Below are 12,093 nucleotides of genomic sequence, written 5' to 3'. Positions count from 1 at the left end.
CCCACAGGTTTTGGTAGCTTGTGTCTTCATTGTTGTTATGCTCAAGGAAGTTAATGATTTCCTGTTTTATTTCTTCCTGCACCCATCTGTTATTCAACAGAAGATTGTTTAATTTCCATGCCTTTGTGTGGGATCGAGCATTTTTTTAATTTATTATTATTTTTTTTTTGTAGAGACAGAGTCTCACTTTATGGCCCTCGGTAGAGTGCTGGGGCGTCACACAGCTCACAGCAACCTCCAACTCCTGGGCTTAAGTGATTCTCTTGCCTCAGCCTCCCGAGTAGCTGGGACTACAGGTGTCCGCCACAACGCCCGGCTATTTTTTTTTTTTTTTTTTTTTGGTTGCAGTTCAGCTGGGGCCGGGTTTGAACCCGCAACCCTCGGTATATGGGGCTGGTGCCTTACCGACTGAGCCACAGGCGCCGCCTGGGGTGGAGCATTTTTGTTATAGTTGAGTTCCACCTATAGTGCCTTATGGTCTGAGAAGATACAAGGTAAAATTTTCAATTCTTTTGATTCTGTTGATATTTGTTTTGTGTCCCAGAATATGATCAATTTTGGAGAATGTTCCATGGGGTGATGAGAAGAATGTATAGTCTTTATCTTTGGGATGGAGTGTTCTATATGCGTCTATCAAGCACAGTTGTTCTAGGGTCTCATTTAAATCTCTTATATCCTTGTTTAATTTCTGTTTAGAGGATCTGTCCAGCTCTGTAAGAGGAGTGTTAAGGTCCCCTGTTGTTATGGTATTATAAGATATCATATTGCTCAGACTGAGTAGGGTCTGTTTCAAGAATCTGGGAGCATTTGAATTGGGTGCATAAATATTTAGAATTGAAACGTCTTCTTGTTGTATTTTTCCCTTGACCAATATAAAGTGACCATCTTTGTCTTTTTTGACTTTCGTTGCTTTAAATCCACATGAATCTGAAAATAAGATTGCAACTCCTCTTTTCTTCTGAATGCCATTTGCCTGAAAAATTGTTTTCCATCCCTTGACTCAGAGCTTTAATTTGTCTTTTGAAGCCAGGTGTGTTTCTTGCAGACAGCAAATGGATGGCTTGTGTTTTTTAATCCAGTCAGCCAATCTATGTCTCTTCAGTGGGGAATTCAAGCCATTAACATTTATTGAGATAACTGATAAGTGTAGTAGTATTCTATTCATCTTATTTTGTGAGAGACCATTGCTTAGTTTTATCTTTTGCATCAGTGTGGAGGTAGGTTCTGTCCTTTAATTTCTGAGTTCTTACTTTGCTGCTGATCCATTGTGGTGGTCAGTATGCAGAACAGGTTGAAGTATTTCCTGTAGAGCTGTCTTGTTGTGGTGAATTTCCTCAATGTTTGTATATCTGTAAATGATTTGATTTCTCCGTCAATTTTTAAGCTTAGCTTAGCAGGATACAGAATTCTGGGCTGGAAATTGTTCTGTTTAAGTAGATTAAAGGTAGATGACCATTGTCTTCTTGCTTGGAAAGTTTCATTAGAGAAGTCTGCAGTCACTATGATGGATTTGCCCCTGTAGGTCAACTGGCGCTTACTCCTGGCAGCTTGCAGAATCTTTTCTTTTGTCTTGACTTTGGACAGGTTCATCACAATGTGTCTTGGAGAAGCTCGGTTAGAGTTGAGGCGACCTGGGGTCCGATAGCCCTCTGAAAGCAGTGTGTCAGAATCTTTGGTGATATTTGGGAAATTTTCTTTTATAATATTCTCTAGTATGGCTTCCATTCCTCTGGGGCATTCTTCTTCCCCTTCTGGGATTCCTATAACTCGTATGTTGGAACGCTTCATAAAGTCCCATAATTCTGACAGTGAACGTTCTGCTTTCTCTCTCTTCTTTTCTGCCTCTTTTACTATCTGAGTTATCTCAAGAACTTTGTCTTCTACCTCTGAAATTCTTTCTTCTGTATGATCTAACCCGTTGCTGATACTTTCCATTGCATCTTTAAGTTCCCTAATTGACTGTTTTTCAGTTCCTTCGGCTCTGCTATATCCTTTTTATATTCTTCATATCGTTCATCTCTTATTTGATTCTGTTTTTGGATTTCCTTTTGGTTATTTTCCACTTTATTAGCAGTTTCCTTCATTGTTTCCATCATTTCTTTCATTGTTTTCATCATGTGTATTCTAAATTCCCTTTCTGTCATTCCTAACATTTCTTTATAGGCGGAATCCTCTGTGGGTAGCTACCTCATGGTCCCTTGGCGGGGTTGTTTTGGACTGGTTCTTCATGTTGCCTGGAGTTTTCTGCTGATTCTTCCTCATGAGTGATTTCTTTTATCTGTTTCCTTGCCCTAATTTTCCTTTCACTTCCTCTTGCTCTTTAAGTTCTTGTGCCTGTGGACTAAGGGTTAGATGAGTCCTTTTGGTACAGAACCAGAAGGGTGAGAAGGTTGAAGAGCAAGAAAGGGATGAAAGAAAGGAGGACCAAGTGATAAGAAACAAAGAAAAATAGAGAAAGGAGATGGGGTGGGTAAAAGGAATATTGACAAAAAGATGAGAGGCACAGAAAGAGGGAGACAGAGCAATACAGGTGTACAGTAGGGTACTTTGACACAACCTTTAAAAAAACCACCTTCTGGGGGTGCCCAGTTGGGTGGGTCCCTTGGAGTCAGCAGCTCTTTGCTGATCAGACACAGTACCCCATCTCCACCAAGTAGAGAGGAAAGACAAAAATGCTATAAATCAAACCAAAACAAGCAAACAGAAAACTTTACGGGATAAAATTGGGTGAAAAACCAGATAATAGCGGTAGAAACACTAGCAAAAATGAAGTTCTAGTTATTAAAAAAGGCAGCAATGGGAAATTATAATTAAACTAGAAAAATTGAGAAAGAAAAAAGATCTGTATGGAAAAGGTTGAAATTAAAAAACAAAACAACATCAACAACATCAAAATAAACAAAAAACAACCAAATCAAAAAAAACAAAACAAAACAAAACAAAAAACAAAAACAAAAACAAAAAAAAACAGAAAAAACAAAACACAACCAAAAACAAAGCAGTATGTATATGTTATTGATATTGTCTGGGCAACACGTGGTCTTCTGGGGTATGAGATGTTAATCACAGTTCTGATACGACTGGAGGGCTGCTGATTTCTCAAACCCCAGCAGGTAGACACCCTAAATCTCTCTTCAGCCCACTTAAAAGGCACTTTGAACTTGTAAACTTGCTGAGAGAAGCTTTCCCAGGAAAGTGCCTGTCACTGGAATCACTGCTGAAGTGGCTATCCACTTACCCAGTGTGCCAAAACAGGTCTCACTCTGAGGGTTAGGGCTGCAAGGCGGCTCAGACCCCACCCTTAGGCTACTCGGTTGCTGAGTTACCAGCTCCTACCCGATTCTAGCTCTGTGACCCTGAGGGTGGAGCTTGCTGGGGCACATCGCTGACAATGGCTCCCTGTGGCCCACAGCCAAACACTATTAGCTCCTTCTGGCTCAGCAGCTCAGACTGGGGCCCTAGAGAACGGCCAAAGTTCTCCACATTCCCGCTCAGGCTCTCCCCAAGGCAGTTCAACTGAGTGCCAAGTCCAAAGACACCAAAACAGTTCACAGGTAAGGCCTTTCCAGTTTGCAGTCTCACTGCTACTGAACTTACAGTTGCGGGCGGATTTAGACGGATTGAACACACGTGACCACTTGCCGGTTTTCCACTGTTTTAGTCCTCCTCTTGGGGTCCAGAAGTCTCTCACTGACTCTCTGTATCTTCACAGGGGTGATGATAGGCAGATCCCACCAGCCAGAGATGCCTAGAGTCCTATCTCCCCGGACTCACGGTGCCCAGCTGCAAGGAAGCTGTTACTCGGGTGCCATCTTGCTCTCCCCAATGCTGAGAATTTTTATCATGAATGGGTGTTGGATTTTGTGAAATGCTTTGTCTGCATCAATTAATATAATTATATTAGTTTTATTCTTCAGCTTGATGACATGGTAGATTACATTGAGTTTTTTTTTTCTTTTTAGACAGAGTCTCACTTGGTCACTGGTGGTAGAGTGCCATGGCATTTTAGCTCACAGCAACCTCAAATTCTTGAGTTCAAGGAATTCTCTTGCCTCAGTCTCCCAGGTAGCTGGGACTACAGACACCTGCCACACTGCCCGGCTATTTTTTTTTTTAGAGACAGGGTCTCCCTCTTGCTCAGGTTGGTCTCCAATTTGTGAGCTCAGGCAATACACTCATCTCAGCCTCCCAAGTGCTGGGATTACAAGCGTGAGCCACCGTGCCCAGCTTGATTTTTGAATGTTAAACCAGACTTGCATTCCTGGAATGAATCCCACTTGAACATAGGATATAATTCTTTTTATATATTGTTGGATTTGGTTTGCTAATATTTTGTGAGGATTTTGCATCCTAATTCATAAATGATACTGGTCTGTAGTTTTTTGCTTGTTAGTTTTATATTTTATTGTTTTACTTGTTGTCTGATTTTAGTATCAAGGTTAACATTAACTTTATTGAATGAAATGAAATGTAATCTCTTCTATTTTTTTAAAGAGTTTGCATAAAATCGGTGTTAATTATTACTTAAGTGTTTGGTAAAATTCTCTACTTATGTCATCTGGGACTGAGAATTTCTTTTCCAGGAACTTTTAACTTAAAAATGTAAATTTTTTTTTTTGAGACAGAGCCTCAGCTGTCACCCTGGGTAGAGTGCCGCAGCATCACTGCTCACAGCAACCTCCAACTCCTGGGCTCAAGCGAGTTTCCTACCTCCACCTCCCAAGTTGCTTGGACTACAGGTGCCTGCCACAACACCCAGCTATTTTTTGGTTGCAGCCATCGTTGTTGTTTGGCGGGCCTGCGCTGGATTCGAACCTGTCAGCTCAGATGTATGTGGCTGGTGCCTTAGCTGCTTGAGCCACAGGCACCAAGCCAAAAAATGTAAGTTTTTAATAGTTATTAAAATATTCATGTCATCTATTTCATCTTAAAATTAGGTTATAAATATTCATGTTCTCTATTTCATTTTAATTAGATTTGGATAGTTTGTAATTTTTAAGAAATAGGTCTGTTTCTTCTAAATTGCTGAATTTCTAGAATGGAAAGCTGTTCACCCTTTGATGTCTCCAGGGTCTTCAGTGATATTCCTTATTCCATTCCTGATATTAATGATTTCTGACAATTCTCTTTTCATGTTTTGTCAGTCTTGCTGGAGTTTATCAATTTTATTGATTTTTCAAAGAATCAGCTCTTTTTTCATAATCTTCTCTATTGTTTTCCTATTTTCCACTTCATCGATTTCTGCTCTTATCTTTATTATCTCATTCTTACTGCTTGATTTTGGTATACCTTGCTATTCTTTTTCAAGTTTCTTAGGATAGAAAATTAGATTGCTGATATGAGAACTTTCCTGACTTCTACTGTAAGCGTCTAGTGCTGCACATTTACCTCTTGGTGCTTCTTTAGCTGCATCCTTTGCCTAGTACTTTGATTCACATGTTTTGCTGTAATACTTGGTCAGCAACAGCCAGAGTAGTTTTGAACCCACTGAACAAAAATGGCATGCTTGTGATCTATGCACAAACACTGGCCTTGAATTGCAGAGAGAGTCTCTCACACATTGTAAACAGAAGATCCAGGGCACTTATTCCATCTAAGCACTACAATAGAAAGCTCACAAGTTGATCAAAGAAGCAAAATACTCTTCTTGCCTGAAGAAAAGCCATTGTCTATGACTTTTTATATCTCTGCAGGGAGGTAGGGGTGTTATTAAATCTATTGCACACTCTAACAATTCTGTTAGCTCATCTCCTAACTGGAAAGAAAGTGAAAGTGAAAAAGAAGGACACCTTCTGGGAAGAATGTAAAGGAAGATGGGTGCCTTGTGTCCAAGGTGCAGAGGAGGGAAGAGACAATGAATGTCAAGTACATGAAAAGATGCTCAGACCATACTCACCAGGGAAACGCAAGTCAGAACTATGACCACCACCACTTTGTACTACAGGCTGCTGGATGTGGAGACCTCAGAGCCTTGAGTGGGCCCCGAGACTCCCCTCTACCTGGCACAGTGCCTTTTCTGTGCTGGTGAACGCTTCATTATTCTTTGTTTTTGTCACTTGCCTATTGTCACTCTCACAAACACAACTCCTACAGCTACTCTTTTAAGTCTGGCTTTGTGTATAGTGACCTTCCCCTCCTGTGCTCCCTTTACATAAAATATTTCTTCCTGAATTTTATTATTCAAATACATGGTGATGATTGTCATTTTGGAGAGATGTTTTCTGATCCAAAGGAAAGTCTGAGTTTGGTGCTGTCCATCCACTTATCAGTAAGTCTCCTGAGTCCCACCACTGTGAGCCTTGCCAAGGAGCTCTGCAGAAATGGTCCCCCCTGGACCTGAATGAGCGCCAGGTATACCTGGAGTAGGAGAGGAATGCCAGGCATAGTTGAGGTAGGAGAGAAGCAGCGGGTACAACTGGGGTAGCATAGGAGGGCCAGGCACCCTTGGGTGTGGGTGACCTTCCTCCTCCTAGCAGACTCCCACTCTGACTCTGTTGAACACTGGACTGTATAAAGTATAAACCACAAGCCATTTATACATCTGCTCCTCTTTGCTCCACAGAGGTATAGCCACTGTCTACAGACAGAGCACCTGGAATTTGTGCACAGCCCGGTAGAAGGAGAGCAAATGTCCTAAGAAAAGACACAGAAAGGAGGACCAGGAGGCCTGCTGCCAACATTGCCCCAAGGCCCCTGCATGTCTGGCTTTGTGGAAAGGGCCTGCTATGCTGGCCAGGCCACCACCCTCAGGGCAATGTACAGTGCTCTTGCCAGACACTCACTAAGGGCGGGCTACTGGTTTTAATACTAACACCGTTTCTATTACATTCTCCCTTTTCAGCTTTTTAGTAGGGAAGAACAATTAGTCCCTCCATTATTAGGAAACTCCTGGTTGTCTACTCTTTTTTCCTTTCTTTCTTTTTTTTTTTTTTTTTGTAGAGACAGAATCTCACTTTATTGTCTTTGGTAGCAACCTCCAGCTCCTGGGCTTAGGTGATTCTCTTGCCTCAGCCTCCCCAGTAGCTGGGACTACAGGCGCCCGTCACAACGCCCGGCTGTTTTTTGTTGCAGTTTGGCTGAAGCCGGGTTTGAACATGCCACCCTCCATATATGGGGTCGGTGCCCTACTCACTGAGCCACAGGTGCCGTCCGTCTATTTTTTTCAACCAGATCAACTACCACAGAAAAAAAGTATAATTTCTGTCTTATGAAAATAGCTGTGGAATGACCTCAGGCATTCCTACTGGTCTGATGACCCACACAGGTAGCTTACCACTGTGAAGTCAGAGCAGAAAACACATCATCTCTCTCAGGTTCTTGGAATAACTTCAAAAGTTCTGGATCCCCAGATAAATGTGCAAGAATGCGCAATTCAATCTGTGAAAAGTCTGTTAGAGAGAGCTCTGCATTAACTCAAAATTCGGGAGGATGGCCCTCATTGCTGCTCCTCCACCCCACCCTCAGACTTTCCTCTCCTCCTAGAGTCAAAGTCAATACCCCTTTCCCCAAGGCCTAGTCCTGGTCTGCATACTTTCACTGCCTCCTGCAGGCCAGTGAGGTCTTCAGGATGGGTGATATTCATTCATTTGTTCTTTGGTTCATTCATTCATTCTGTACATGACATTTTAGAAAGGGCCTACTATGTGTCAGGCTCAGTGCTTGTGGTATATTAGTGAAGAAAACAAACAAAATTACCTTCCCCATGGAGCTTACATCTAGGAGGAGACAGAGAACTTGAATAAATTATTTGGTATGTTAGAAGTTGAAAAATAAAATGGAAAAGATTGACCAAGGTGTGTGAGGAGGTCTGGAGTATGTTGAGGGCAACTGCTTTATAAGTAGGGTAATCAACCACTCTACAAGGGTGTATAAGCCTCCCCAAGACAGTGACATCTAGCATGGGGGCAGCAAAGGAGGTGTGAAGATGCCATCTGGGGAAGAAGCACAGCCTGGGTGGCCTAGCTGTAGAGGGGATGAGGACCAGAGCAGATGTGGAGGCCATGGAGAGTGAGGCAGGCAGAAATCAGTGGATGAAGACAGGCAGGAAAGAGGCAAATTGAGTGGGACCCTTTGGGGCTGTCTGGGGTCTGGCTGTAGTGAGATGAAGGGAACCTGGAAGCAAAAGACCTATTCTTATTTACTGTGCATGAGAAATCTTTATTTCCTATAAATCTCTGCCTTAAGATTTATTTGAAACAGTAAGTTCTATAAGGACCTTTGAGTTACTCAGTTTCTAAGTATCCGACTGTACGAAAATGCACAAAGTGAGCTTCTGTGATCCTGAGTCTCACCTGCTGCTAGGAAGGTGTGGCCTGTGGACGAGACAAACATGGTCCTCGGGGAGATCGAGAGTGTCTCCTCTTCTTTACCTGAATTGTTATTTCAAAAGCACTTGGTAAATTTGGTCATGAGCTGACTCATAGTTATTTCTCAGTACAAAACGATTATATACATATATATATATATTTTTTTTTTTTTTTTGAGACAGAGTCCATGTTGCCCTCAGTAGAGTGCCATGGCATCACAGCTCACAGCAACCTCAAACTCTTGGGCTCAAGTGATTCTCTTGCCTCAGCCTCCCAAGTAGCTGGGACTACAGGCGCTCACTACAGCTATTTTTGTTGCAGTTGTCATTGTTGCTTAGCTGGCCTGGGCCAGGTTTGAACCCACCAGCCGTGGTGTATGTGGCTGGCACCATAACCACTGTGCTATGGGCGCCAAGCCCAAAATGATTTTAATATCATTCTAAGGTCAAGTCTAGATTTTTATTTCTTTTTTTTATTATTATTAATTTTTTTTATTGTTGGGGATTCATTGAGGGTACAATAAGCCAGGTTACACTGATTACATTTGTTAGGTAAAGTCCCTCTTGCAATCATGTCTTGCCCCCAGAAGGTGTGGCACACACCAAGGCCCCACCCCTCTCCCTCCTTCCCTCTCTCTGTAGATTTTTATTTCTTCTGAATATTTTTATTAATTTAATTTAAAAATAATATATTACTACTAAAAGTTACCTAGATCTTCTGGTATTAAAATTTTCTGTTCTGGCTCGGCACCAGTAGCTCAGAGGCTAGGGCACCAGCCACACACGCCGGAGCTGGCAGCTTTGAACCTAGCCCGGGCCTGCCAAACATTAATGACAACTATAACCAAAAAATACCCAGGTGTTGTGGTGTGTGCCTGTGGTCCCAGCTACTTGGGAGGCTGAGGCAAGAGAATCGCTTAAGCCCAAGAGTTTGAGGTTGCTATGAGCTGTGATGCTACAGCACTCTACCAAGAGTGACATAGTAAGATGCTGTCTAAAAAAAAATTTGTTTTTCTGTTCTGTCTTAAATCCTTAATGAAGAAAGGAAAAGTCAAATACTGACAATGAATGCATTCCAATAAAAAGCAGTCTGGAGACTGCTGGGGACTCTTACTGAGAGAGGGTCTATGAGGGGTGCACGTTGTAAATTCCAGCTGAAAATCTCTTTAAGGGCAAGGTGACCAAGCTGCTCATGACTGTGACCCAGGAGCCCTGTTTAGTGTGACTGTATTTTTTTTTTTTTTTTTTTTGAGACAGAGTCTCACTTCGCTGCTCAGGCTAGAGTGCCATGGTCTTAGCCTAGCCATAGCAACCTCAAATTCCTGGGCTCAAGTGAGCCTCCTGCCTCAGCCTCCCAAGTAACTAGGACTTACAGGTGCCCACCATAACATCCAACTTATTTTTTTATTTTTAGTAGAGACAGGGTCTTGGTCTTGCTCAGACTGGTCTTGAACTCCTGAGCTCAAGAGATCCTCCTACCTCAGCCTCCTAGAGTGGGTAGAATTACAGGTATGAGCCACTGTGCCTGGCTGTGACTGTGGATTTTTTTTTTTTTTTTTTGAGACAGAGTCTCACTCTGTCACCCTGGATAGAGTGCTGTGGCATTATAGCTCACAGCAACCTCAAACTCTTGGACTTGAGTGAGCCTTTTGCCTCAGCCTCCCAAGTAGCTGGGACTATAGGTGCCTGCCACAACACCTGGCTAGTTTTTCTATTTTTAGTAGAGACAGGGCCTCATTCTTTCTCAGGCTGGTCTTGAACTCCTAAGCTCAGGTGATCCACCCACTTCAGCCTCTCAGAGTGCTAGGATTACAGGTGTGAGCCACCATGCCAGGCCGTGACTGTGGATTTTAAAAAGGACTTCTGATCATGCTCCACTGTTTCCTGGAGCAAGGGGCAGGAGCAACCCCCTTACAGTGCAGATGTGTGTTGCCAATGGGCTACAGAAGGCTCATTTGCTCATATATAAGCTTTGTCTTTTTTAGAAAAGTGACCATCAGGGCGGTGCCTGTGGGTCAGTGAGTAGGGCGCCGGCCCCATATGCCGAGGGTGGCGGGTTCAGACCCAGCCCCGGCCAAACCACAACAGAAAAATAGCCGGGCGTTGTGGCGGGTGCCTGTAGTCCCAGCTGCTCGGGAGGCTGAGGCAAGAGAATCGCGTAAGCCCAAGAGTTAGAGGTTGCTGTGAGCCGTGCGACGCCACGGTACTCTACCCGAGGGTGGTACAGTGAGACTCTGTCTCTACAAAAAAAAAAAAAAAGAAAAGTGACCATCAGCTGATCCTGGAGGAGTGGTTGATTGCACCACTGTTGCACTCCAGCCCCGGCAACAGAGCAAAAAAAGTAGAGAGTGTTAGTGTGCTTCTACAACATTTCCAGTAATTTTCAGACTTTAATGAAAGCCAGTGCTGTTGTATTTTTGTTTGCTCTTTATTGGGAAGTTGGCAGGGGAGAGAGGGTAGGAGGGGAGCTACTCCCCTTGCATAATTATTATCTATTTTCACTTGTAAGCTGCTAACAGGGAGGCACCATATCACTTCAGCTGCTTTTTTTTTTATTTTCAATGTATATTTAAATCTTATCATACAAATACAGAGAACTTCAGGAAAGTGAAGCAGTTAGTTATATAGAAAAGTGATGACATAAACTTCTAGGTTTAAAAAAAATGTTACACAAATTTTAGCAAGGTAGAAAAAAATGAGTTACCTTTAAAATTTTGAGGCTTTGTAATTTGAATTGGCTGCTTGGAGATACCTTGGATGTTCTGTAAAATAAGAAAATACCTTTAGTTGGAATCATCTACTTTTAAATTAATCTATACTATTTAAGGGTATTTAAATTGCATCACATTTTATTAAACATTAACAAAATAAGTAATGCTGGGCGGCGCCTGTGGCTCAGTGAGTAGGGCGCCGGCCCCATATGCCGAGGGTGGCGGGTTCAAACCCAGCCCTGGCCAAACTGCAACAACAACAAAAAAAAATAGCTGGGTGCTGTGGCGGGCACCTGTAGTCCCAGCTACTCGGGAGGCTGAGGCAAGAGAATCGCTTAAGCCCAGGTGCTGGAGGTTGCTGTGAGCTGTGTGATGCCACGGCACTCTACCAAGGGCCATAAAGTGAGACTCTGTCTCTACAAAAAAAAAAAAAAAAAAAGTAATGCCAATGTATCATGTATAAGTATATTAATATTTAATACTATTATCTGATATTGAAACATAATTTTGGTGGATACATCACTAAGTATAGTCAGCAGATTTGAGAACAATTCTTTTTGACTGTAGCCTGCATGGTAGTTATCATAATTATATACAATAATTCTTTTTTTTCTTTCCTCGGAAGTCTTGCCCTGGGTAGAGTGCAGTAGTGTCATCATAGCTCACTGCAATCTCAAATTCCTAGGCTCAGTGATCCTCCTACCTAAGCCTCCAAAGTAGCTGGGATTACAGGTGTGTGCCAACATGCCTGGCTAATTTTTTTATTTTTTTGTAGAGACGGGGGTCTCAATGTTGCCCAGGCTGATCTTGAACTCCTGGGCTCAAATGGTCCTCCACCTTGATGTCCCAAAGTGCCAGTGTCAGTCACTACCCAGGTCAAGTTGGGATTGCATTTTTTTGGGGGGGATTCCCCTGGCAACAAGTGAGATTTGAGGCCTGAGAGCATTTACATGGGCATGGAAGGAGGCGGCAGAAGGCTCTGAGGAGAAAGGAGGAATATCCCCAACTGTATTGCAGCGTCTGGGCTGAGTGGGCCAAGGGAGGAGAGACCACTCCTCTGGGAAAAGGCCAAACCCT

General features: G+C 42.8%; 1 protein-coding gene across 1 annotated transcript in view; it reads right to left on the bottom strand.

Annotated features, from left to right (window-relative positions):
• The window catches only part of POLN (DNA polymerase nu), a 105,934-nt gene that overhangs the window by 22,391 nt on the left and 71,450 nt on the right, over positions 1-12,093 (bottom strand). The window contains exons 16-18 of the mRNA XM_053577998.1: positions 11,010-11,067; positions 8,292-8,369; positions 7,274-7,388 (exon numbers count right to left, since the gene is read on the bottom strand). Coding sequence (XP_053433973.1) covers positions 7,274-7,388; positions 8,292-8,369; positions 11,010-11,067 — 251 coding nt within the window. The remainder of the gene's footprint in view (positions 1-7,273; positions 7,389-8,291; positions 8,370-11,009; positions 11,068-12,093) is intronic.

This window comes from Nycticebus coucang, chromosome 23, assembly GCF_027406575.1.
Source record: "Nycticebus coucang isolate mNycCou1 chromosome 23, mNycCou1.pri, whole genome shotgun sequence".
Taxonomy (NCBI): Eukaryota; Metazoa; Chordata; class Mammalia; order Primates; family Lorisidae; genus Nycticebus; species Nycticebus coucang.
Note: the sequence above shows the minus strand (reverse complement) of the source record. Positions and strands in the feature narration are given on the sequence as shown.